Source organism: Platalea leucorodia (genome assembly GCF_965183815.1).
Source record: "Platalea leucorodia genome assembly, chromosome: 4".
Taxonomy (NCBI): Eukaryota; Metazoa; Chordata; class Aves; order Pelecaniformes; family Threskiornithidae; genus Platalea; species Platalea leucorodia.
The window spans coordinates 43916003-43943988 of record NC_138826.1 but is presented as its reverse complement, the minus strand read 5'-3'; the positions used below and the strand labels follow the sequence as shown (position 1 = coordinate 43943988).

At 43.5% G+C, this 27986-nt stretch overlaps 1 protein-coding gene across 2 annotated transcripts; it reads left to right on the top strand.

Annotated features, from left to right (window-relative positions):
* Positions 1-27956, top strand: FOXJ2 (forkhead box J2). Of its 2 annotated transcripts, none has more exons than XM_082310988.1 (11): positions 1-1556; positions 16352-16704; positions 17233-17307; positions 19283-19351; positions 19720-19860; positions 20314-20509; positions 22418-22747; positions 23147-23248; positions 23717-23917; positions 24691-24789; positions 25361-27956. In XM_082310988.1, exons 2-11 carry the CDS (start codon positions 16372-16374, stop codon positions 25447-25449), a joined length of 1635 nt encoding a protein of 544 aa, XP_082167114.1. In that variant the 5' UTR covers positions 1-1556; positions 16352-16371; the 3' UTR covers positions 25450-27956. The 2 variants fall into 2 exon arrangements, with proteins under 2 accessions (XP_082167114.1, XP_082167113.1); XM_082310987.1 differs by having other exon boundaries at positions 2-1556; positions 20311-20509.
* The last annotated feature ends 30 nt before the right edge of the window (positions 27957-27986 follow it).

The window sequence follows — 27986 nt, the reverse complement described above, 5'->3', positions numbered from 1 at the left end:
GTGGAGCCGCAGCCCGGAGCAGCCGGAGCAGCAGCCGCGGGAGCGGCGGGGCCTGGAGAGACTCAGCGCCACCCGGCCGGGGCCCCCCGCACCGGAGCCCGGGGAGCCCCCCGGGGACGAAGCCGAGGCCCGGCGGAAGGCGGCGGAGGCGGCCGCTCAGCCCCGCGTAGGCCCGTGAGCCGCCGCGGCCTCCCGTGGTAGCCGGGCCCGGGCAAGAGGAGCTGGGGCCTGGGGGGAAGCCAGGGACAGCCTCCGGGCAGTCAGGGTGGGGGGACACCCCCGTAGCCTGCCGGGGTGGGGGAGAGACCCTGCCCGCCGCCCCCCGCCCCATCCGCAGCCGTGAGGGGACGCCCCGTTAGGCAGCCCCGCTCCCGGCGGGGGGGACGCCCCGGCGGCCCCTCGCCGACCCCGCCTCGCTGGCAGGCCGGGGCGCACCCGCCTGCCGGCCCCCTTCCCCGCGGCTGGTGGGGGAGCCTAACACTTGCCCCCTTCCCTGCTAACGAGCCAAGGGTGGGCAGAGGCCCCCGGCACCCAGCCCTGGTAACTATCTAGAAGCAGGTCCGCTCTTCCTCGCTGTGGAATAGAGCCTCCTGGAGCTCCCTCAGTACCTCTTTAGGGGACAGGCGTCCTCAGACCCCAGTTTCTGAGGGTTGTGAGAATAACCCTTACCACCTACTCCCCCCCTGCTACTGAGGAAATTCCTCCCCCAAGCAGAGGAGACAGCTCTTCCCCAGACCAGGTAGTAACAGGGGAGTCTTCACAGAAGAAACCCCGTATGCCTAAGAGAGGCAGTCCCCAAGATAGAAATAAGCAGGAGCTCCAGGTACTTACCTAGTAATTTTAATTATTTACATCTGCTCAGCAGGCAGCAGAGAAAGCAAAACAAGGGAGAGAAAGCAGAGGCAGATTTAGGTATTATTCTTCCCTTTTCCAGTTGCTTTTAACCACTGGAGATAAAGGTAATTTCCAATACTGACCTCATCCTCCTTCATCCCAAGGAAGATCCCTCATCCCCTAATCCCAGGAGCGTTTTCTTCAGATATCCTGTGCAAGGAGAGAAGACACACCTTGCAGTTACAGGGAAAGGAAGAGGCAGATTTTACTGATAATATCCACAGAGATAGCAAGAATTTTTTCAGAGAAACAGATTTGCCCATCCTTAAGGACAAGGTGCACCTAGAGGAAAGAGAACGGAGATTTACAGGCAGGGAGATCAGAGAAATTGATCTCTGAAATAATCTGACAATCGGTGAAAAGGCTGTCTCCCAGGGGAACATCCCTTTAGTAGTTAGCTGCCAAAAGGGAGAGAGGATCTCCATCCTGGGATAAAACCAGCAGTTTTAGGGGACTGACAATCCCAAGCAGATTGTTTTAATACTCAAGATCCTGATTTCATCCACAATCCTTTCGCCGTCAAAATATTTCTTGAAGAAGCTCTTGGAATAGCTGACAGCAGCGCTCTGAGGATGGGTCTCAGAGAAGGAGTGTGAAGGGCAGCACCCCAGAAACCAGCACTGAAGATAATCCACCTCCCTCCAGAAAATCTTCCAGACAGAGTGAGTGACCACATTATATCACCTCTCTATTCCTAGCTGTCCTTCTCTTTCGCCTTCTGTCCTTGTTTTCCTTGTCTCTTCTCTCACTGTATCTGCTTCCCTTTTAATCTTTTCTCTCTGTTTCTGAACCTCTCCCCAGCTGCCTTTTTTCTGCGTGTCTTTCTCCATCTCTCTCATTTAGCTCCCTTATATGCTATATGGAATTGACCTGATTCTTTCTCTCACTATTTAGCTTATGGGAGACCTTAGCCCTGTTTAATTGTAAGAAAGAAACCTCTCTGTCCTTTCCCTTCTACTTTCTTTCACTGATGTGTTCATCCTAGGCTCAGCCTTTATCATCACCAGTATGAAATTAATTTCTGTCATTTAGGGGTCATTGAGAAGGATAATACTGGCCAAAAAAGCATTGAGGAGACAGGAGCAGTGACTTGTAGTGCTAGCATCCAAGGATGCACCCGTGGGGTTGGAGTGTCAGTTGCTCTCCATGTGGGTCCTACTATGCTCGTAACTGGGGGAATAAAATCATTGTGCGACGCAGACCTCACTGTGCTTGGGAGCTGAATGTGCAGATCCCAGTGCTACTACTCCGAGATGTGTGTCCTAATGTACCTAGGGGCTGTGGGATGAATTCTGGAAAGAGTGCCCTTGAGAGTGGGTTCTGTGGTGCTCAGGGGCCTGGGAATGAAATCATGGCAGTGCTGCTGGAACCTGCTTGGAAAGCCGAAAGAAGCCATTCCGTTGCCACTAGTCTTCATCTGTGTTTTATGCTGTGTTCAGGGGCTAGGAATGTGAATCCTAATGCTAGTGCCGTGGTGAGCCAAGCTGGCTGCTTTTTGTAAATGAGGCAGTTAATTTCCAGTCACAAATGAGTATTCTGACACTAACGTAGTGATTTCCTGAGAAATCGAGTCTGAGGGAGACTTCATCTCAAATGAAGCCAAAGCAGATTCCCGTAGCAGAAGAATCATGCCTGAGGATATCTCACCTGAGATATTCCTGTTTCTCTTCTCCAGCGAGATAGCAGTGAGGAAATCCAAGATCAAAGGGTCCTTGGCCAGGACAGGAACCCTTCGGGAATCCATTTGGGAGCACAATGGTTAACAGGGAGTCCCTGAAGAAGGAACTCCTTGGTGTAATTTGCTGGCAAGATCAGACAAAAGATGCCAGGTCCCTCCAAAGTGATTCCCCATTTTGGCAGAGAATTTTGATAGTTATCCATAGCTTCAGGAGGTGCGTCTTTCTAAGGGAAGGCTGAACCATGAGGCGTACATATGTGCTGGGGGTACTGTTAGATGCCCTCCTACCTGTTGCCCTACAGTTATGCAATCGGCCTGTTTTGAGTACAGCTGTGTTATCTAGCACAAGGGAAGAGATAACTAAGGCATTTTGGCCTTTGTACATTCAAGGGGGTAACTGACTTCTCATGCTCTTGAGGTTAATTTACCTCGTGCTGCCCCCTTCCTCACAGTAATGACTTGACATTTTTCAAGTGCTTTTGGCTCTGATGGATGCCAGGGCACTTTACAGAATATATATGCCAGCCTTACAAAATGCTGTTCTCCCACAACAGTTGTCTTTCTGTATATGGAACATTTTTTTCTTCATTATTAATGATAAAGATTAAGATTTTGTATTTGCTGCCTGAGCTTTAGATATTCATGACAGACATACAAGACTGAAACTTGTATGCTGTAGAGTAATTGTTATTTATTTGTTAATTGCTGACAGGGCATTCAGTGCTGACTTGGACACACAAAATTAAGATAATCTCTGCTTTGAAGATCTCGTAGTCTAAAACACAGCTATACAAAAACTAGGACATACTGGTAAATTTAAGGAAGGGAATATTTTTTAGAGAGCATAGCTCTTCAGTGTGATCATGGTATTTACATCAAGTGTTTATCACAGGCAAAAATGCAGCTTCCTCTGAGGTGGAATACTGCAGCTGTTCTGCACCATTTATTTTATACAAAAGTATCCATAAAAGAAAAAGGGAGGGTATTATTTATCTTCATAAAAGTGCAAGGTACTTTATAGACACATTTAAATGAAAGCGCTATGTCTTTAAGAGTTTACATTAAGAATGTTAAACCCAAACACCTAAAATTAGACTTTAAAAACCACATTTAGGTACCTAAGTAAATAGCCTAATTTGTGTAAGTGCCCAGGAACATAGAGGTGACTTCAACAGAAGCAATGAAGTCTTCAACATTTGAGTAAGAGACACTTAGGTATGCGTGTATGGGTTTGTAAATTTAAATTTGGACATTCATGCTTCCAAAAGTTGACTTTTAAGGTTGAAGCAGTCTGATCTTGTCCTATGTGCACTCTGCTCCCATCTGAGAACTGAGTGTGTGGCATTTCTCAGGTCAAGCCCTTAAGTAAAATGAAATGAGAAGGTCTAGAGAGTTATGGGAAAAGGATTACGTTACTGAAAGATCATGAGGTTGTATTAGTGTTTAAGTATGTGTTTTGTAAGTTCTTGCGTTTTATCTTGAAATCTGGTTCTGTAGGCAAGTTTCTAGGATAGAATAAGGAGTCAGAAAAGTTGAATGAAATACAGTAAACAGTTGGAGGAGTTTGGATATCATTTCCCAGTCCAAGATGGGGTTGTGACTACTGTAGTACTTTCCCCCCCCCCCTAAAAATACAGCTGAATACTGGTGTCTCTGGAGAAGTTTTTTCTTACCCCAGAGGTACAGGTATCTTTGCTTACTACCTCCCCCCCCTAAACTTCAGCTGACCTTCATATAGTGGGAGACTCACTCTGCATCACAGTTTGGATCTTTGGCCCTTTACTTCAAGTGTCAGAAAGGAGGTGTGGTTAATGGCAACTGTGATATGGACAGCTGTCCCTCAAGAGCTGGACCGAGCTGATTATCTCATTTTACAGAGCTGTCAGACAGGAGTTACGTCTCGGTCATTAGCAACCAAAAGATGCGATGCTTTTGGACTGATTTTTCCATTTGCTTCTCCCAACCTTGGGTAGAATTGTAACCAGTGACTTTCATACAGAACCCTCTGTTTCGTAGTACTCTGTTTGCAGAATCTGCTGCTGAGTGATGCTTCAGAATTGAAACTTTTAAAAAATGCTGTTTCTAGCATTTTTGGTCTGGAAGACAACTTTGAAGGTATGAGTAGTGCCCAGATTAATGGACAGCCTGAAATGGTATCTCTGAAATGTTTGAACTCTCCAGTTGTGTTAACCCTGAAGCCTAAACAAAAGCATTTAAATCTCTGTATTGCTGGCTGTTCAACGTCGTGTTATTTTAGCAAGAATATCCAGTTGATGTGTTCAACCTCCAAATGCTTATCATCTTAGTAGGAGTCGGTATTGCTGCTTGCTATCTATTCTGCTGTTGTTGTTTCCTTCTTCCTTCTAAGGGATGTATGATGAACTTAAAAATCTATAACATATTTCTGCCTTGTACTCATGTTTTCACTTTTAAAGGCAGTCTGTGCATGTGTATTACTGAGAGAGAGCAAGCATGCTGCAGTATGTTTTTGCAATTAATTAATTGCAGTTTTACATTTTAAGTTTGAAATGCAAATGCAAAATACTGGGAATGTTTCAAAATTCGGAGACCTCACAACGGAGTTTAGGACTGATTTAATGTTTTGTCCTGTGGTGCTTTGCCAAGATTTGGACTAGACTGTCATTTTATCCTTGTGTCTTGAACCTGCCCCATCCTTTACCCCATGCTATTATGAACCTTGGAGTTCGTGTCCTAAAGGTGGACCACGAACAGATTTTCCTAGTGCCTGACCATTGTGAACCCTTTCCTGAATCCTGTCCCGGGCTTCCTAGCATCGCGTCATGGTCAGGTTCCTCTCCTGCACCTTTAAGGCCCAGCATGTTTCCACTCCGCCTACTTCTTTACTCTCATTTCCTCCTACACCCCACTCCTCCTCCCAGTTCTCTCTGTACTGCTCTTTGCATCTCATTTTCCATGCTGTCCCTTTGGCTTTCTGTCCTATTGGTCCTATAAGCCTAAAATGCCGCTTCTCTCTTCATCAAGCAAGCATCCCTCATCTCCTCTCCAGGATTCTTCACTGGCAGGAATCCTTTCTTACTGTATCTAACAGGTCCTGCTCTTACTCCCACACCTGCATTTTGACTTGTTCTTGGTTTGGCTTTCATTAGATTATATGCTTGTGGACACATAGCGTTTTTTTGTCTGAGGTTATGTCAAGAAACCTGTTCTTTTTTACCACTATACAATAAATAGAATTTTGTTCCTCTGAAAATATCCAGTTCTGCTAGGCTGGGGAATAGCGCTTTGTCTCCATAATCCATCTGAGTCATTCATTCACCCACCCTCCCTTCTCCCCTGCCCCTTTTTCTTCCTCAGGAATAGCTGGATTTTAGTCTTGCATTATGTTCTCTGGTTCCTTCCAGCACTTCAGGAACTTGGTTTTGAGAATTGGGGTGAACAATTTGTGCAAGGCCCAGTACCTTATTCCTCATCTTTCTAAGCTGGTCAGTTTATGTTATATGAAGTCAAGAAATAAGGGAATGTGTGTTCTTTTTTTGGCCCTTTTTTATGTATGAGAGAGACTGAGTAATGAGGGAGAGGGGAGATGATGAGTGAGAGCTTTTATACCTCGAGGAAAAAAATACTTGCTTTTTTGTTTTTTTACAATTAGCAATTCAGATTTTGTTTATGCTCTCTGCTGTATAAAGACTGTGGCTGATTATAGCAGAAATATGTAATTACTGTTTAAAGTTCAAATCTGAATAATTGGGAAGGAATCTGAACTTTTTGTGGTCACAAATTAAAGGAGCAAAGTTTCTGAATTCTCAGTTTCCCCCAAAAAACTATTGTTAAGTAAAACCAAAACAATTCTCCCTCCCCATCAGGAACTTGCCCAGAAAAATAAACAAGCTGCTAAAATAGTTACCTCTAAAATTCCCGTTATCTCTACCTGAACAAAGCAGACAAACTCTGAATGTAGAGAACTGGTCTGGGATTTGAGAGACCTGTGTTCTCTGCATGGTTCTGCTGCTTCTTTACTGGCTGACCTTGGGCTGCACGCTTCTCCATGCGTGGCTTCCCATTTATCCTGGAATAGGTTATTGATCCTTTATAAGGGTTCTTCCTTCAAAGGGAAGTTGCAGAGTATAAGGATGAAAAAACACTTTATAAAGGCTGGCTGTTCTTCTTGCTGTTGATTACATAAAATACAACGTGATATTGAACTCAAAATGCCACTTTTTGTGGCATTAAGAAACAGTGAAAGCATGATGCCCCAATACATTTTTGTTTCATGGAAGGACCTGTGACTCTAAAACTGAAAGATCCTGTACCATGTCTGCAGCCTAGAACTGTTTTTTAAGTTGACTTAAGTATAGATATTCTGACTCCCTTGAAGCTTCTCCTAAGATCTCTAATGACCTTTTCTTGGCCAGGTCTCAGGGTCTCTATTCCATCTTCATCCTTCTTGGCTTCCCTGCTGTTTTTGACACTTGATCATGCCCAGTCTTGAAATCTTGTCCTCCCTTGACTCTTGTGTCAGTATTTTCCTGTTTTCCCTCCTACTGTTCTAGTCATTCATTCAGTAGCTTCTGCACTAAGCTATTTACCTTCCTCCATTTTTTTTTTTTTTTCTGTAAGTTAGACACAAGGACCCACCTCTGGTATCCTGTCTGCTTTTCTTTACCTCCTTCATGCCAGTGATACTAAATTATGCAACTTGGCATGCTACCTTAACATCTTTTTTGAATGATTTGCTGCAAGTTTAAGACCGCTGAGGCCAAGATGGAACTCCAGAAAGCTCCTTTGAGGTTTCCCTTTGTTTCCTGCTTTCCTCTCTTGCGAGCCTCCACAGTTGGGCCTATAACATGGGTTTTCTTGCACTCTTCTTGCTCTGCACATACAGGATAGGGGCTCATCTTCCAGTTTCATGGCCTGTATTTCCCGCTTCTTCTTTCTTAGTCTCTTTGGGTAACCCTTATGCTTTTTCCTTCATTTGTGATCTCGGTTACTGCTAGCTGTTCTTGCTGGCCTCTGACAATTGTGTTACCTTCTTGTCTTGTGAAAAACACAGTTACTGAAGCTATCCTCCTAGCATGTTTTCTCAACATGTTGCCATCTCCTCCTTGACAAGCATGTGCGTTGGCTATCATCCACCACATAAGGTTCCAGCTTCTTGTACTCACTCACTCTAAGGGGCCTTCACATTTATGTTTCTCCACGATCTGTCACTGTCTCTTACTGTCCTTTGCTCTGCCAGCAGCACAAGCATGACGTTGTGCTTTTCCATTTCTTGCATGAGCATCTCTTCACATTCTTCCTCAGCTGACTCATACCTCGATACACGTAGGAAAATTGCCAGCCAATAGAGGCCAGACATACTGGAAACTGCTTATTTGCATATTTGAAAATTATTCAAAAGGTCTAACTGATACTCACAGGTCTTATTACATATACCCTTCTCTCCCTGGCTTCTTTTGTAAAGAAGGATGATTACAAAAGTAAATAAAGATCATCATAAGCAAAGAGATGACCTCTTAAAGACTGGGAAGGTCAGGGTTGGAGCAGAGTAATATTTACTCGCAGTTGCAATGTGGCAACTGTGGCAAGTATGTGTGTGGAAGAAAGGGGCTACTTTCAGTATCTGTAAGGAAATGAACGGGAGGTTTAGTCTGAGGATGATACACAAAATGGAGCATTTTATGAGTAGGGTGGAGAAAGCCTAGTAGCGATACTAGTGTTTTAAGCCAGAAGAAACTGTTAGTCGTCGTGTGTTTCCTTGCTAGGGTGGTTCTGAATCGTCTTGACCTTCAAGCTTGGTACAAATCTTTACAAGTCGTGGGCCTGGCTAGGGACTGTCAGGTATTTTGTCCCCTGGAAGACAGTTCAGTCAGTTTAGTTCAGAGTAACAGCTAACAGAATAGTGAAAAGGAATTTTGTTAAAACAGTGGTTGAGACCTAATTTGTGAGCTTCGCACAGTATTACTTGATTCTTCTGATCATTCTCCAACTTCAATTTCAGCTGCACTTTTGCTTCCAACCAGGCTTTTCTGCGGTGCTTTGGTAATCTTAACCCTGGGAGCATCTGCTGTATGTACATTTTGGCCACATGGTATCCGACTAATCTGCACTTGATACCAATTTCCTTATTTTCTATGAATTCAGTACATAGTTCTTGCTAGTATCTTGCTTGATACCCATTTCCACAAGTGTGATGGAATGGGTTGTGGCTTGTTTCAGCAACTATTGCAGAGTTCATATCGACTAATCTATTTTCAGTGGTTCAGCCTTTGGTGAACAGGTTCTGACCACTTGCAGTCAGATTTTCATTTTCACTGTGCCTGGCTGGCATTCATTTAGCCCTGGGAGCTCTCTTACATAGAAGCTTTGGAGTATTACTATTATTAAACTGCAAGGTTAGCAGTCATTTTTCACTGATAGACCCATTTTTTTAATGAGAGTAAGAATACAGTTTTCATTTACAAGTTCATGTTGCATTCTTTTAACTTGGGTTTCTGTACCTATCTTTGCAATGATGTGAAGATGTTCTGAGCAAGATACTCTGCATGCTGATCTACTTCTGATGTTGTCTCTAATTTCAGAGACAATCTGGCTATCATATCAGTGTTTGCATATCCTGTACTGAAGGTTTACTACTGGATGTGATTCTGATAGGCAGCTAAATTTGAAATCCTTCTCTTCAGCCTGGGTGCCTCCCACAAGGTGGTGGGAAATACCTTCTCCTAGATACAGTTTCTCTACCACAGACTTCCTGGTTTCCAAGGGAAAATTTCATTCCAGATATGTGCTCATAAATTTGAATTATTCCAAAAACAATACCCAATACCTTTCTCAGTGTAAGAGTAATTGTTCTGTTAATATTCTTAAAGCAAATGCCAAAGATTTCTCTTGCCTGCCTTGGCATAAGTTTAGAGTTACAGCTCTTAACTTCCAATGGTAAAATATTGCATAGTGGTACTGAGGGTGGAGGGATGCTGTAGAGACTTCTCTGCTATGGTGATGTATTTTCATTGTGCTTCTTCAAAGTGCTTGGTTTACTTTTTACTTCAAATCTGTTATTGGGAGGGTTGTCATGGGACATTTGGCTTATTATTAGAATAAATCTTTTATAGCGGTCTTATTACAAAGAAAATAATTTTCGGCTCAAAAGTATTTTAGGCATACCAGTATTCTCAATATCGTTTCTTGTTTCTTTTGACAGGTGTTAAATATTCCCCACTTTCATTTATGCCACACTATAAATAAGCAAAGTAATCGTAACTTCGAACACATATTTTCGGACTGTCTGAGGGGTCCCTGCAATGTTTGTGTAGTATTTCTCTGCATTTTTGCTGCATGTTTATGTAGCAGACAACAAAAATATTTGATTAGTTGGTCTTATTAAACTCTGGCAAGGCACTAGCTATGCTTGATCCTAGCCTTTTATGCCTGTAAAGATACCATCTCCCTTGACATGAGAATATTTTAGACTTTGGCTGTAATGCCATCTGTTGATAAGTTTAAATAAGCAGGTCAGGCTTTGTAAACTATACCATTTTGTCAGTTTCATACAAGACTAGTACGTAATTGCTTTTGGAATTGGATCCTGATGCACTTCCAACATGGGGGTTTTGGTGACTTTCTAATCCCTACAAGACTTCACGCTTCATTATTACCAAGAATGCATGCACAGTCAGTGCCGTTCATTCACTAAATTCAAAATACAAAGTTAGACCATGCTTGTGCACCTTTCACAAAATGGAGGGAATTGCAAGGTCCCATGTTAAAATGCACTGTTATGATATTTATGTAATTAGTAACTGTTATGAAAAAAAATTTTTATTTTTCCTCAAGACTTAATATGAATCTTATGTTGTTGAGATTTCTGTTTGTTAAAGGAAAACCATATCTGTATAACAATTTAATTGTAACAAAACAATAGTTCAATGATTTATACATGGCCTAAAAGTTTTCATCTTCCTCCAACTCTGATTTTTCACCTTGAACACCTTAGTGTGTTGTAACCTCTAGCAAGTTTCCAGTTCAGGATGCCATAATTACTGTACCACCTGTGCTCTTTTACACCAAATAGCATCAAACACTCGAAGCCATTCTGTCTTGCACACTAAGTAGTTTTGAGTAGGGGTATGGAGTCAGACCACTGTGACATGGACAGGTGCAGGTTGTGACAGCTCATATTCGTACAGGTGATACCACGCTGTGCGCTCTTAGGTGGCAGTAACTTCCTTTGGTTGAATTCTTTTTTCCTTTGTGGTTCGTGACTAGTGAGAACTGTGTGCCCCTTATTAACACATCTGCAAGCCTATAGTTTATTGGGAAAACATTTTTCAGTTTGTTCTACTGCTCCCAAAGAAGGGAAACACGGTTCTAGGATATGTCTTACCTCTCTCCCCCAGGGACTGGTTTTCCTCCTTTCGTATGGCACTGCAGACAGAAGTGCACTTTCAAACTGCAGTGCTTTTCTTTTGGTTTGCTGATATACTACGATGATACCTACCACTCCTTCCAAGTTAAGTTTCATTTTATGAACAATACCCAGCAGCCTCTCTCTTCCCTCTGGATTTGATTCCAGAAACATAAATACTTCCTGAAGGGTTCTCACAAGTAGTTACCAAAATGATGGATAACAATTTCAGACTATGCAGGTAATCAGTATCTTTTTTTTCTAATTCTAAGGATGTTTGCTTAGAGAAGATAAGATTTTTAAGTCTCTTGTTCCTGCCCTCTTAGTTCACACCTCCTTATTTTTGAGGGAAGGCACACGTCTAAAAATGGCAAATTTCTCTTCCTGCCAGAGTTAGCAAAATTGATTCTTTTCTACTTTCTGTATTGACATAAGAATACAGGTTTCTTGCATGTATAATTTACACAAGTATGTCAAAATTGCCTTTTTCCATAAAAGTAGAAGCTGTCCGTTTCTCAATGCATGTGGTATTCTTATGTGTTACTTTTCTTCCTTACTTTTGGAGGCAGTTTCCTCTAATTGGCATCCCACTCACCTTTGTGTTTCAGAAAGGTTGCAGTCAAATGGTTCTTTTTTGCCAGTTTGTTGGGTTTGAGGTTTTTTTGTTTGTTAAATACCTCAGAAGCTAGGTGTATCTCTGAGTATATTAGATGGATATTGTTAGTTAGATCACTGGATCTGTGTTTCAGGCACCTAAATAGAAGTGGCCTTATTTTTATACGTGTTCTACAGCAATGTCTCTCACTGCTTGGTAGGTTGTTGTGCGTTTCTTCCTTCTCAAAGTTTATGTTGAGAAACCTAAGTTGAGTCTCCTTGGAATGTTTTGCCAGTAGTGTTTCATTGGATTGGAATAGCAGTAAGTAAAGCAACAGTGAAAGTAAATATTGGGATTTATTCTAGAATATGCGTCTTCTGTAGGCTGTGCACAGCATGGTTTCATTCACTGTATGACTCTCTGCTTCAGTCATAACTGCTTCTGACTGGCCAGCCTTTGAGTTCAGCCTTAGAGAATGTTTTAGGCTATAAATGTTTATTAACTGCATTCAATATGACCCTTAGAGTGCTGTTCCTCACATTTCATACATTTTTTTCAGTCCTGATATATAAGTAGCAGTGATCTTGGATAAGATCTGACTGGCTTAGAGCAAGCATTTGCAAAATAGCAGGGCAGGCAAAGTACAGATTTCTTCAGTCCAGTGGCAGGGATAGTACAATCTGATAGACAGAAGGCTGCCTTGCATTTTCAGCCTGAGGTTCGATTTGCTAGTTGCAAATATTCAAAGTAAGGCAGTAGCTTTCCTGGAAAGCTGTAGTGAAGTATTACTAGTCCCAAGTGAATTAGTGGTTGTTAAAAGGTATTCAGTGCTAGGATTTTCTTTAATGATTAATATATTTTCCTTATGAATTAGACAGATTCTCGTCTGTTTAATTGTAGTTTTGGATCAGTGCTTGGCTGTCATTTTTGCATCTCTCTGACCTGCCTTGACTTGGGGTTGTACTGCAACTAGTTAGTGCTTGAGAAATGAGGACTCTGCAGTCAATTTCCAGCTGTTGATGGTGGTTATGACTTGGCTACCTTACCCTTGGTTTTTAAAGTCAGCCAAATACATAAACAGATACCATTTACAATGTAAAGTTGGAGATTACGAATTCTGGTCTTCAACTCTCTTCTTACCTCTTCAAAGTTAATTCTGGCTTGCTAATCTGGTAGGATTTTTTAAACACCCTTGATTTCAGTTCAGTGTGTTTGTTAGTCATTAGCTGGTTTTTGTTTTGGTTTTTTTTTTTCTTTGTTTGAGTGGGATCGTAAGTTTGAAAGAAGATTTGCCAGGCAATAAACTGGGAAGGGAAAGTTGGAAGAATCATCAGCTGCTCTGGTTTGGCTGCAGTCTTGTTTTATCGTACCATTAAGTAGTGTCAAGCTGGTGTACTGCTTGGATTAGGTGAATGAGATATGCAGCACAAATTATAGCAAGTATTACTGTTATAGTAAGTATTCTTTCAAATAATTTACTAGCCAATTACACCAAATTATTTTTGCACTGACAGTGTTCTGGAATTGCCACCCTGCCTGAGTTTTGACTATGCCCGATTATTACAGATCCCGTTTTGCCAGGATACAGGCTTATAAATCCAGTAATGTGATCAAGTTTAAACTTGGAAAAAAGTCTTATTCCACTGCTTTGAAATTTCCCATGTGATTGTTATTGGGTCTGAGTCTTCACTTTCTGTCCTAAATTACTGTCTAGCATATGTGTTCTTAAAAAGCTGCTGTATTTTACGGAAGAGTAGTTGTTTCAGTACTGGGTGACTAGTGCATATGTATGCACAGATTTGTTTTTTTTTTTTTATTTAAGATTTTGGAATTTTGTTTTCTTGTCAAAGATTTTTTATAAACCAAGGAATGAAAATATTCAGATTCTTAGTGTGGGTGTAATGTGGCCCAATTCTAACCTTGCTTGTCTCCCTGACAAGTATATTTTACACAAATAGGCAAAAGCTTGTGTACTTGATGATTGGCGTGTTGCATATCAACCTTGCATTTTACTGCATAGCCAATCATCCCAAATGTTCTACCGACATAACCTGGGCAAATCTGAAGCTCTGTGAAAACTGCAGTGTTTTCTTCTGCTTTTTGAATTTCTGGTGTTTCAGATTTGTATCTTAATCTGCCATAGGCTTTTATAACCTAATTTTCTTGATTTCTGTGCTTGTCTTAAAAAAACAAAGGGGGGGAGGGGCGGCTGGGAAATTTGTATTTATTTTACTTTGGATTTGTATTGTTAGCACAACTGATATTTCATAATGGTTTAACATGCATGTGATAAGCAGCAGTAATTTGTTCTCTGATTGCACTATGGAAATTAAAATTTATATGAGGCACACTTACAAAATAAAGCATTCAACTGATATTTAGTTCGTGTTTGGTTTCTCCCAAGTTGAGTACTACTTTTAGCGAGGGTTGTACCTGTAGAGTTACCATGCAAATGTAGCTGTGTTTAAGTTACATGGATACCTCAGTGGTCTGTCCCTCCCCACTGGATAAAAATACGTTGTTGCTTTACCTTTGTATAATTCAGGAAGGAATAGTGCTGCCTTTTTTTTTTTTTTATTTTTTTTATTTAAAATGTTTGAGATTAGATCATTTCAGCCAAAAAGAGCTATATTCAATAAACAACAGCTTGAGGAGGGTAGATAATGGAAAGCCTGTTGCAGCTGGGATTGTCTAGTTAGCTGTGTAGCAAGTAGTCATCGCTATCATCTGTGATAGTGTGGCAGATGAGTAGATAGATAAGTTAGTAGCAGTTGGGCTTTTCCTTTCCTCCACATACAGAAAAATGTTTCCACTCGCTACAGATACTGTAGTGCTACAATTTTACTTTTCAGTCTGTGCATGCATATGAGTGTGAGCGATAATGTTGGCTGAGCAATTAGGAGGTGTTTTCTGAGCCCAGGGCTTTGGAGCCACTGCTGGTGGTGGTTGAGGGATGGATCTGGTTGGGGTATTGCGTAGGTGTTTGAGCCCTAAGAGGTGTGATGAGCACATGCATGAAAATGAAAGGTTTAGTGCATACAAACGTGTTGGAGTGTAGGCTCTGAAGTGCTTTTGTGCTGTGAGAGCACTTCAGTGCAGAAGTGCAAGGTATAATGCATATGGTTGTGGGGGAAGAACGGGGAGCTTCTCTGTCAAAATGCTGGGTGCATCTGTCTCTGGATCTGTGCATCCACACTGTGTTATTGTCAAACACCTATTTTTAGAATGAATATCTAATTGGTATTCATGCAGATGGGTGTCTCCCTGTCTCATCTAATCCACTCATCTGAGTGATGCACTTGGTGGGAGGTGTCTGCTGATGAATCTTTCCGAAGCAGAGTGTGTTCGTGTCGGTCTGTTCTCTCTTACATGTATGCATTTAATTTGTTACATGAGTGTGTACATAAGTATGTGCCTGTGTGTTTGTGCATTTACCTTTTGGATGCACTAGCATGCTCAAAGACAGTATCACCTAATCCTCTAAAAAGATTAATTTCAAAAATGAAAGATGCAGAACTTGCAGCCCTTCAAGACGTGGTTCTTCTCTTTATGCAAAGAATAAGTGCAGAGCAGTGCAGGTCGTGACCATGGAAACTTAGCTGCCTCAGTCCAGACTTCAAGGGATTGCTCCTAGTATAGTGATGCAGCCAATTATGAGTAAGAATGATGATCTTCCTGCTGCCTTGACTATTACAAAAGACAGCATACAAGTTTGTGTGCTAAGTGTACAAGTTCATACAAGTTCACGCTGGTAAATATTTTCTTCATATAAAATAACTGTTAAGTAGAAAACCCTGGGTACAAGTGCTAGCCATGTTGGACAGGTGTGTTTTATTTTTATGAGGGGAAATATGTAATACTTATGAGAGGAAGGATCCTCAGTCTGTTTCCACCCTGTGGCAAACTTGTTGTGTGACTTTGGACAAGTAGGTTTTTCTTGTGTCTGAGATTTGGAGAAAATACTTCCCTGTTATATTGTGAATTAAGCAAGATTTAATTCAATAAAATGATATGCATATTTAGGAAAAATGGGTTATGGTAGGCAAAGCTTTAACTATTATGAGCTTAATATAGTCTGTTCCACCTCGACATGGTAGATGTAATTATCTATATATAGTATTATGCATGATCTTGGTGTTTTAAAATGAGATATGTAATTCTAGCTCTAAGGAATAGATTCATTATAATGTCACCTGATGCAAAAAGACGGGCTAGGCCTTAGAGAGAAGTGAATTTCCCCCCAAATTAGGATAGTCACAGTCCTGACTTTTCCAGATGATCTAATAAATTGTGGTTTGTATATGGCAGGAGGGAATATTCCCTTTTAGCTATGATTTTCCTCTTACCTGACACAGTAAACCTACTGGATTACAGGTAATCTTGGTGAAGGTTATATTGCTTATGTAGTAAAGGAGTGAATATGATACAGCTGCTGAAAAGGCTCCACTTCTTTTAATAGATGTTAGTTCTTTACCTGGGAACAGCTGGGCTGCTCTGGGTAAGACTGTCCTAGCAACGTTACCATCAGCACTGTCCCAGCTACTGTCAGCAAGGATGGTCCTCCCAGAGACACAGTTGTAGGCCTTTTTGGATGATTCTGTCTGGCTGTGAATAAGGTATATGAAGTAGGATATACCTATATATCCTATCACAAATACCTATATCCCCTATCACAAATACCTGTGATAGGTATTTGTGATAGGGGGAGAAGCAGAGGAGGAACGCAAATGGAAGTTTCTGTTCTTAGGGTTCACCTTGTTTATATTTCAGGAGTTCCCTTTCTGCTCCTTTCTCCTCACAGATATTCCTGCTTCCAGCATCATGGCCTCTGACCTGGAAAGCAGCCTCACGTCCATAGACTGGCTCCCACAGCTTACTTTAAGGGCTACTATTGAAAAATTAGGGGGTTCCTCACAAGCAGGACCTCCAGGGGCTGCCCGAAAGTGTCCCCCAGGCTCACCAACAGATCCCAATGCCACCCTGAGTAAGGACGAGGCTGCAGTGCACCAAGATGGGAAGCCACGTTACAGCTATGCCACTTTGATCACATATGCCATCAACTCATCACCTGCCAAGAAGATGACGCTTAGTGAGATCTACCGTTGGATCTGTGACAACTTTCCCTACTACAAAAATGCTGGTATTGGTTGGAAGGTGAGGACTTGCATCACTAAAGTACCCTTTTTGCCTAATTACAAGACTTATTTTCTTAATTCTGTGCAAAATATCCTCACTGAGCAAAATAAAAAGACAGATGTGAAACTAAGTTGACCAACTGGAGAAAATGCAGAGCCAGAAGTCCCATTTTCTCTGAGAATTTTGTTGTAGGTATGTGGTGACCCCTTAAGAAGGAGCCTGCAAAAAAACCCACCAACAACCACCAAGAAAAACAAAACAAAAAACTCCCACAACACTCACATCACTACCAAGCTCTGCATCACACTAATACTATTTTTATTCCACTTTCTGTAGATGTATAGGTGGTTCAGCCCCATATTATTCATCCTAATCCATCCCTCTCCTTTCCACAGCTTCTGTTCTGCTCCATTCTGGGTATATGTAGTGAGCTTCGGCTTTTGAGTATGCACCATTCTTCTATTTACTCTACTTGCTCCCGAGCATACTCAGAAGGCTGTATGTTTCTGTTGTAGCACTTACCTGTATCTCTTACTCTCTCATCAGAACTCTATTCGTCATAACCTCTCTCTGAATAAATGTTTTCGGAAGGTGCCTCGACCGAGAGATGATCCTGGGAAGGTAAGAAATCTGCATGCTCCTGGGCAAGCAATTTAAAACTGTAGGGAATAAGCCGGTTGCCCTTTCTAACTCATGGTTGGAATTTGAAACCTAAAGTGTAGGCAAAAATGGAAGCAGTAGTAAGATTTACTGCAGTGCTTTGGCTACAGAAGCATTCACTTAAAGGGAGCCTGTAAAGGGGCCTTAATGGTTTTAGCAATTATTTTTCTTACCTTCAGTTGACTTTAAAGATACTGGAAGAAGGAAAAAATGGGGTTGAATGTATTTTATTAGTTTTGTTTCTTTCTTCTTGATCTTTATGTGTAAAATGTGGGTCTAGTCCAACCTGTTCTGTTATGAAAGACATAGTAGTGGCTGCTGATGAACAGCAGGACTGTGATGTGACATCATGGGTTTTATGGAGGCATGATCCATGGAAGTGAGAGCAGAACTGCTAGCTATTTAGACAGCAAAACATTTGATGTTGGGAAAAAAATGTCACCATCAGATAGTTCAAATCTGTAGAGATCATTTACAAGTAAAACTCAGGAATTTAGGAATTTGTTGGCTAAGTAAGGGCTAATAAAGCTCTGTTAGTATATATAGATTGTAAAGGGGAATTGCTAGCAAAACCAAGACTTGGCATGCAGATATTATTAGTGTTTAAAAAAAAAAAAACAACCAAACAAACAGAAGGAGATGGTGGGGACAAGAAGCTATGTATTTAAGCAGGAAGATTGTCTCTTCCCCCCCATCCTAAAGTTACCAGAAAGGGCCACTTGCTCAGGCCTTTTATTTTGGGTTATATTTAAAGGACTAAGTGGTGCTCAGTTGGTGTCTATAAATGGAAGGAGTATATCTTTGAAGATCACTGCTCAAAAATACCATTGATTATGTGGCTTATTCCAGGAAATCCTAACTGACTTCAGTGTATATGTTTACAGGTGTTCATTGGCATGTTGGACTGAGTTTATAATGAAAACCTGTCCTGTGCTTGTCACTGATTATTCAGATTTCACTTGGAGGTTAAAATGAGCTAAATCACACTCTAGAGTTCTCTTTATACTTACTGAGAAAGCAACGGACATAATTATAGGCTATTTTATGTTGAAAGGGACTTCTGGAGGTCAACACGCACCGCCTGCCCAGACAGGGACAATTAGATTGGGTTGTTGAGGTCTTCGTTGCGTTTTGAATATCTCCAAGGATGGAGATACCACAGCTGGGCACTTGTTCCAGTGCTGCACCACCATCATTGTGAAGAATTTTTTCTTTATATCTGATTGTAATTTCCCTTGTTGTGACTGGTGTTTGTTGCTTCTTATTTGTGTGCTGTGCATTTTTGAGAAGAGTTTCATTCTGTCTTCTTTATAATCTCCTTACACAGTTGAAGATGGTGGTTAGATCCCTTTTCTTGTCCAGGCTAAACAGATCTCTCTGTGTGAACTGCTTGTACATCATGTGTTTTAGTTCTTAACCATCATGGTGGCTCCTCCTAGGATGCATTCTAGCACATCAGTGTCTGTCTTGCACTGGCAACCCCCCAAATGGGCACAATACTCAGTGAAGTCTCACAAGCATGGGAAAAGGATGATCCTTCTAGCTGTCTCTACCCAATCTGAACATTGAGCTGGTTCTCATCAGTCAATAACAAATTCATGTTGTGAGGAAGGTACTGAAGGGGGTGTGCAGGCCTAGAAGAGTTGGCCTAGCTTGGATCAAAACATCCTTTGCTCTTCTTGGTGTCCTGTCTCGGAGCGATGGAAATGTAGAGCATTCTGCCTTCCACCAGTAGCATCATACCTCATTGTTCAATACAACCCAATGCAAGAGAAGAATCTCTTTCCAACACTCAAGTCTTGGTTGTCTGATGTTCTGGCGGGTGGTCCTTGTGGTCCTAATGTTTAGTTAGTGCTGCATTCTTTGAGTCAGTAACCCTCTGCTTCAGGAAGCTCTCTGGTTTAATCATGCATTCACCAATGGGTCTTCTTTCCAGGGCTCTTATTGGACAATAGATACGTGTCCAGATATATCTCGCAAGAGGCGGCATCCTCCAGATGATGACGTGAGTGTTGTTCTTTCCAGACAGCATGGAGCAGGAGGGGGAATTCCCTTCTTGTTCCAAGGAGTCCTTCCGGCACCAGATCATGGTATTGTTTTGGGGGCAGGGTGTACAGATGGGGAGACAAAAGCTAGGACTGAATGAACTAGCATGTGCATCCTGCTGACTGGCTGTTGTTGCTGCTGTTCAGTAGCAAGTTAATCTTGTTTAAAGTCCTTTATCCTGACTCTTCAGTGACTAAAGCCCAGTCCTCCTCTTTTCTAAGCCATGAACTTCTACAGCAGGGGAGCTGGCTTCCCATCTGCAGTTTCACTTCTCCATCTGTTTTTGATTTCTGCTCCTTTCCTTTTCTCTTCCTTCCCCATCCACAGATACCACAAGACTCCCCAGAGCAAGAGGCAAGTAAAAGCCCCCGAGGGGCTGTTCCAGTCAGCACAGAAGCCTCTTTGCCACCTGAGGCCACCCCTCAGCTGTCACTCCAGAGCACCACCCCTATTGCCAACTACAGTCAGGTGAGCAGCAGGGAAAAGGATAGAAGCCTTATGGCGCGGGGAGGGGGAAATGAGAGGGGGAGGAGTGCGTGAATGGAAAAGCGAAGTGGTGAGAAGAGAGGGAATCGTGAAAATGGTGATATAGAGGCAAAAATAAAAAGAAGGGAAGAAGCTGAAATTGCAGAGACGGAAAATAAGGAGGAAGTTAATTTTAACAAAGGGCTGGATGAGGATAAGGGTAAAGGCATAATGGTATTAGATAGCCGAAGAAAGGGCTGGAGCCAGTGTGCTGCAGAGGGAGGGTGGTGGTTGGTTTTCCTCAAGGAGAATGGCATTTGGGAAGATTCGTTGGGAGATGAGCTAAGTGATATGGGGTATCAGTGCGTGTTCTACCTGTATCTAGTCTCTGGATTCCTCTCTCAAGTTACAAAACCCAGTACAGGCTAAAGGCCTTACTTCTGCCTTCCTTAGCAGGGTGCAGGGCCTGTGGATGTTGCCTCTACTGTAGCAGGGGGGCAGGGCCGTGAAGGGGCCGATGTGCCACCCCCACTGTACAGTGCCAACCATGACTTCAAGTTCTCCTACTCTGAGATCAACTTCCAGGATCTTAGCTGGTCCTTCCGAAATCTCTACAAATCCATGCTGGAGAAATCATCTTCCTCTCAGCACGGTGAGTAACTGTATGCGTCATGTGGGGTGGGCAGGTATCTGCCCACACAGCCTTGTCCACTGATCTATCCTTGGTATCTCTCAGATCTTTCTTCATTTAGGAGCCTGTGCAAACAGACTTTCCTTCTTTGGCATGCTGTAATTAGTTCTGCCAGGACCAGATAAGAAATCTGCATGTCCTTTATCTATTGCTCCCCCTAGTTCTCTCAGAATAAAGAGGATAATGATTTAAAAATACCTTGTGTTGATACAAAAGCAAATACTAAAATGGCAGAAGCTTAGAGAAATGAAGTCCTCAAGAAAAGCATGTTGGAGAAGTATTCACAATCTGTCAGGCTAGAAACCATAAGAGGGAGGGGATTGTTGCATGTGGAGTTTCTCCAAAAGGAGAGTGGAAAGTCGTCGTTGCTCAGATCTGTTAAAACTAGGAGTGTACAAGGCCTTGGAGAATTGAGCATTGTGGATTAAGAATGTGGAAGAGAGAGCCTACAACTCCATTCATAGCTTGCATTTCTGGGATTGAGGAAGTAGCCACCAGAGGGCAGAATCGCTGTAGGGATGAGATGAGACGTCCACGGAAAACACTTCGGAAAAATCTTTGGTTGTTGTTCCTACCTTGAAACATTCTTCTAAATGTCTGGTGTAAAAAGGAGTATATTATTAGATGAGCCTCTCACCTATGCTGTCAGCCATCATACAGTGCAGGCAAAGTTTGCTACTCTAGGAGGAGCCTCCTGAACTTGTAGCTCCAGTGAAATAAAAATGTATTACTTTTACTGCTTTCATCATGCTGGCACTTGAGATTCCTAGTAGGAGCCTGTTGTGTGAGGTGTTGTAGAATGAGCAAGCTACAAAAATGTAGAGAAGAGCCTTGACTCAGTGTGTGCCCCTGTTTGTAAAAGCTTAGCAGCAGTCTTCCCCCCCCCCCCCCCCGCCCCAAGTCTTCAGCTGTAAGGTAGTCTAGGAAAGCTTGCAGTTTTTGAGGAAATTTTGTGGGCAGCTTTTGAGTCAGGGTGGCAGTATTCATCCTTTTGCCCCATTGAAGTAGTACGGTGCTCTAAGGGTTGATTTTGGATCTAGTGAAAAACTGAGGCTTGCTTGCGGGTGGTCAAGTAAGGGCACTGAAAGTAAGAAAGGGGTATCTCAGGTTAGTGGCATGTAATGCCCTTCACTGTGATTTTTCCCAGAGGTTCCACAACATAAGGGGAGAATGAACCAGGGAAGTGGACATAAGAGATGCGCTGAGCTCCTGATGTGGGGAAGAATGGAGAACACCTGATGCTCTTGCATGTAGGGGCTATGAGAGGATAGAAATGACACTCCTCATGAGTCAGGAGGAATGAAAGTAATAAAGGAGCCCTGATGCATGCAATATGCTCTGTGTACAAAAGCAGTAGAATCTGTGACCTCTAATGAGCTGTGTGAGAAAAATTGTGAAGGTTCCCGACCAAGCCGCTTGTAAGATGGGAACTGAAGGGAGCTTTTGGAAACAGCAAGTCAGGTTATCAAGTTATCTGTTTTCTAAGTGTTTTTTTGTTTAAGTTTGCTTAATAGTCATTTCTACAAAAAAAAAAAACATGTGCATGAAATTTCAGGAGAACATGGGTTACTTTGGTAAATACAGGAAAAATCCAAGGAGGAATTTAAGTGCCTAACTGTACTAGAAGTTTAAATCCTGCTGGAGCTTTGTCGTATAGCCTTTTGTTTTGAACAGAATCTGGAGCACACTGATGGCACAGCTGTGCAGGTGATAGTTGTTGGCAGCCATAGTTATTGGCAGCCTGCAGAGGGCACTCCAAAAGCTTCATAAATAGCAGAATGAGCAGTGTGAAATTAGAGATGGATAATTTAAGCAGAGGTCTGATCCAGGCAGCTCTTAAAGCTCCCTCCTCTTTCTTTTACTCGGCAGGTTTCTCTTCTCTCCTTGGTGACATGCAGCCCTCCAACCACAACTACTACATGTACCAGCAGCAGCAGCAGCAAGGCCCCTCATCAGTGGGTGCTGCTCCCCCACTCCACACTCCAACCCCAGAGGGTTGCCCATCCCAAGGGGGAAAGCAGCAGGGTGGTGAAGGTTATGGCCCTCCACCAGTGATGTCCATGCACCCACCCCCAATGCAGCATGGAGGCTACCACCAGCATCAACAACATCACCCGCACTCCCACCCACAGCAGCAGCCACATCAGCACCAGCAGCAGCAGCAGCAGTCACAGGCTTCAATCAACAATGCTGGCTTTGGTGAGTCAGGGGTGATGGAAAGAACAGCTGGGGAAAAGGGAGCAGAGAGGAGCCCCCAGACAGAAATTCCACAAGTGAGCTTTCCCTAAGTAGTGCCTACATTGTGTGTGGGAAAAGGGTGAAAGCCAGTTATGACTGGAATCTGAGAGGGAAATTGCTTCCTTACTGAAGGAAAGGAGGATGCATCCACACTGGGTTTGGGATTCTGTGTAGGGATGCAGGATAAAGTCAGGGGCTAAATGAAAAAGGAGGCACCATCCCCGGTCTTCCAAGGGAGAAAGGATTGCTAGCTACTGTAGCATCAGGCTCTTTGGTGAAGAGGAGCCAATCATTTTATATTAAGGGGTGGAGGGAAACGGTGGTCTGTATTGGAATAATCTTGTCCCCATTTCATTCCAGCATTTCCCCCTGATTGGTGCTCCAACATCGATTCCCTGAAGGAAAGCTTCAAGATGGTAAACCGGCTGAACTGGTCTAGCATTGAGCACTCCCAATTCTCAGGTCAGTGTTGGCCTAGTGACTAGGTCTAGTGACTCAGTGGCTAGGGCTGTAGTCTAGAATACGTGAATGCTGTGCCCAGATCTTTTTTTCAGTGTAACTGTGTCAAGTCCATGGGTGTCTCAGTGATTCAACTCTTCTATTTGTAAAATGAGGTGTCCTACTTCATGGGTTGTGTTAAAGACCCTGAAGCGCTTGAACAGTGCAAGAATTTGGGGCAGGGGGAATTAATTCATAAAAGTATGTCAGAAAGCTAACTGAGATTTTTCCCTCCTACTCTTCCTTCCCCTCCCTGAGTCAGTGAGACAGTATCCTAGATATGGAGCTCTCCAGGAGTTTGGTGACAGATTCGAAGCAATGAAGTTGGGTTTGTGGGGAGAAGGTAGGATTTAGGGGTAGAAGACAGAAACTCTTTGCAGGGAAGACCACAGTGTGAGTGCTGTCTTTGACATTGTCCTTTGTCCCCTGCAGAGCTGATGGAGAGTCTGCGCCAGGCTGAGCGGAAGAACTGGACGCTGGATCAACACCATATTGCCAACCTCTGTGACTCCCTTAATCACTTCCTTACCCAGACTGGTCAGCTCCCTCATCTGGTTGGCCCACAGCAGCCCCCCCGAATCTCTGATTCTTGTGCCCTGAACAGTGGCAAACAGGAGCAATCCATGAACCAAGGTAATTAGGAAGGAGACTAAAATGACATGTAAATGAAGGCCCAATTCTGTGAATATCCTAAACTACTTGCTGCCTTGCCAGGCAATGTAGCACCAAGCAACTCAGGGCTGGGCTGTCAGAGCTGTCCGTAGCAACTCGGCTTGATCTGGCTTTAAAGAATTAGGCTGTCCTATGTTTGTGGCCTAGACAGACCATTATTATGTGATGCATACCATTGACAGGCAACCTCTCCAGGCAGAAATACATTTAAATGTAAACCCTTAAAAGGAGAAGGGGGTGCTGTTTTTTGTAGGTGACCAACAGAAGAGAATGGCAAGGTAGAGAGATTACTATTCCAAATGGCAGGAGTTGTAGGAGCTGTAAAGAAGAAAGCTCTTGCACCCACGTTGGAGAAATACTGACTGGACAAGGAGTAGGAGGATGCACTCTGAGGAGAGCACAGAAGATATCATGGTCTTGATACAACTGTGGTGGTGTGTGTCATCTAGTACCGAACTAAATATGGATGATATTGAGCCAGCTTGTGGTGTTTCTGGATGAAAATTTTCTTCTTTTACAATAATAGAGAAACTCCTGCTGATTCCAAGAACAAGATCCCTGACCAAGCTATAGCTTGCAGTTAGAACCCAACAGCTGAACATCTCCTCAGTATCCCGTGGGTCTGAGTGAGTTGCTCTGTGGCTGAGCTGCCACCCAGTCAGGGCCAAGACAGCTAACCAGAAGGTTAATAGTTTGTTTTTTGTTTTTGTTTTTTAATTCCTTTCCTTTCACAGTGAACTCCTATGGTCAGCCCCAGCCTCCCCATCTCTTCTCCGGGCCATCTCCTATGTACCAGATTTCCACCCAGGACTCTCCAGGATATAATCGCCCAGGTAAGGGGTGACATTAAGGCATATTATACCAATGAACATTAAAGAACCAGTTCCCAAGCCCTTTGTGCATTTCTCCCAAAGCACTTACTAATCAAACGGAGCACTGAGGGAGCCTGGACTGCAAAGAACCCTCCATTTAGGGCTCTGCCATAGCTCTGGCAAGGTTTAGGATTTCAGCAGTCTGATTTCTTTCACCTCACGTAAATAGTCTTCTAGCTCAGCCTCACCCTCGGTTGCTTGAAGGCAACTTTACATGAGAAGCTTCTGTTGATGAAATCCTTTGTGCTCTATCAGCAGTCAGCTGTAAGGAAAGTTAAGGAGGCTGAAACTCAGCCTCCGTAGAAGCAGCTGTGGAGAATTTCACAGCAGACCACCTACAGACATTGGTAGGTGCTGTCTGACAGGGAGAAATTCATGCCAGTAATGTGGTTGCTTGTTAGACTGTTGGAAGGGAGAAGGCCTGAATTCCTCATGCTTTCTTTTGCCCAAGGGCCCACTGTGAAAAAACGTGACATTCATTACTCTAACTGTTCTCTTTCCTTTTTCTTCTTTTTTCTTGTTTTTGGCTCAGCTCACCATCTGGTCCCTCGGCCTCCAGGGCCTCCTCCAGGCGCCAATGAGGAAATCCCCGATGATTTCGACTGGGACTTGATCACCTAGCGAGTTACAGACTTGATAGCCCGTCCTTTGTGAAGGACGCGGGAGGGGAGGGGGATATGGGGTGAATGGTGCCAGCACCACCCTCCCCAGCCTCCCTGCCTTGCCTGTATATAGATATATATTCTCTATCTCCGCCAGAGAAGCCACCGCAAGATGCTGCCGAAGATAATCCTTCCTTGCGTCCTGTTTTATCTTCTTTTTCTTCTTTTGTTTATTATAATAATTATTGTTATTATTATTACTACCAATAAGTGAGCACAGGCCTCCCCCTCCGCTGGTGGCCTCGAGCGCATCAGATCGGCTCTTTCGTGTTGCGTGGTGCCCTGTGGAGGGCGGAAAGATGGGTCCTTGGTGCCATGAAAAGACCTCGGAAGGCTGAATCCTCGAGTGCATCTTTCTCTGCCTCCATCATTTTGCGTTTAACAATCCCTCTTTCCCTTCAAGGTGGCCGGTGAATCTGTTGTATTGGCTACTGGAGTGAGAGAGCCTAGTGGACCCTGGGAGCCTGTAGTTATGTTGTTTCGTAAATGTTGTAAAGGTCGGGGGGCTAAAAGGACACTGGAGGGGTGATCTTAGCTCTGTGAACTTTCTCGCACCAGCAGGAAAAGCAAGAGAAGAAGTAGAGTTCCCGAGTACAAAGAGAGGGTAGTCCCTGAGGTAGGGAGAGCTGAGCTGAGCTGAGCTGGGCGGGTAGACCTGAGTTTGGAGAAAGGAGAAAGTAGCAGAGGCGGTATTTCCGCAGAGAAGTTGGGTTTCAGAATGCAGTGCCATCTGTGAGGACTGAGAGAGATTTTGAGGGAATCCTGACCTATTTTCTACACGGCATTTGCAGTCTCCAGGTGAAGCCTACGTACCCAGCAGGTAAAAGAAGCGGTCAGGGGTGCCACATGCGATTCAGCAAATTCTGTTTCCCCAGAGCTTTTAATTTCACCCCCCACCTCTTCCAGCCCTTCTTCAAAATATGTAGTGAGGCTCTTACTTGCATATGCAAATTTGGAAGATTTCTCCCGTCAGTATTTGTTCAGTTGTTACTTGGCCCTCTGCCCCTCGTATTTCTTTGGAGACTGTCCTTGCCTGTGGTTGGGGCGTGCCAGCAACGGGAGTCTTGCCGCATAGGTGCGCGCTGTCAGTCAGCGGTTCCCGCTTTGTGAATGGGCTAACGGTGGGAAGAGGAAGCTGCTGCTCAGAGTGGAGGTGAATTTGGGGACTTCTGGTCAAGGGGCTGGACCCGCTGGTCAAGTACCTGGGAGGCCCTCACAAGTGCTTTTTGTAAGAGGTGCATTAGAAGAGAGAGGACGAAGTGGGGCAGATTTTTAAACCGAACAGCCAAAGAGTATAGCATGAAAGGGAGGAGGGTGGGTCAGAGCCCTTGCAGTTCAGCTGGGGAGATGATGGGATCTCATGTAAATCCTGAAGGATGAGTTTTGTCAGCGCTTGCAAATCAGGAAGGTGGAAAAGGTGCAGGAGCAGGAGTGAGTGTTGAGATGCCTCCTCCCCAAAGCTGTGTCCTGTGTTCCCCTTTTTTCTGGTATGGCTCTGTTCTGTCAAACCTCTTGTTTCCTCTTAATATTTTGTAAAGCCTCCCCCCAGCCCTTATTTCCTGTTTACCAGTGAAGGGAACCAAGATGGAAATAAAACATCATGGCTGCTTGGCAGACCTGGGGCAGGGGAGTAATAACCTCTACTCTGACTGCAGGAAGGTGGGGAACTAGCATTGCTTTTAAAGTTTGCTGTAGGGATAAACCAATTGGATCTTTGTCAGGGAAGTGGACAGAGTCTCGTTGTATGGGGGGAGGGGGGGCATTTTTGTTTCTTTTTTTTTTTTTTTTTTTTTTTTTCCTTTTTGAAGTGTGTGTTTGGGGGGGAGTTCATCATTGAGTGTTCCAAGAGAAATGAGGAATCCCAGAGCCAATTTCAACATGGAGTCAGCTGTTCTCTCTGCTGCCTCAGGATGGGAATGATACAGCTTGGAAGCACACGTGATGGGTTTCTGTGGAAGGTGGCACCAGAGACAACCGTGAGAGACAACCTCTGGTAGGTGCCAGTTAGTGCTTTGCAGAGGGTGTTACTGAGAGCCAGCCCTGTGGAAGTCTGAAAACACCGGAAGAAAAACAAACCAAGATGGCTCCTTCTGCGTATCCAAGTGCTCCTCATTTGCGTATTTGCCTCATTTGCGTATTAAGTTGCGCCTCATTTGCATATGTAAATACATGCCGGTCAGTGTGCAAATTAGCCTCGTTCCTCTGCCCCTGAAATAAATGTGCGTTGTTAGTGCGTGAGAAGGCACGGGGTGGGTGGCGTGGAGCTCTGCAGGGTGCGCGGGTGCCGGCCTGCAGGGAGGGCAGGGATGCCAGCCTGTCCCGGAGCGGGGCTCTTGCAGGCCCCGCCAGCGTGGTGTGGTCCCCGTGCTTCATGTCAGTGGTCAGGGAGAGAGGGGCGTGGTCTCACGAGTTTATTTTTGTGCATGCTTTCTTAATAAAAAGAAAAAGTGAATGTTTATGGTTTAACTCTTTTGGTGCCAGTATTGAATTTTTTTT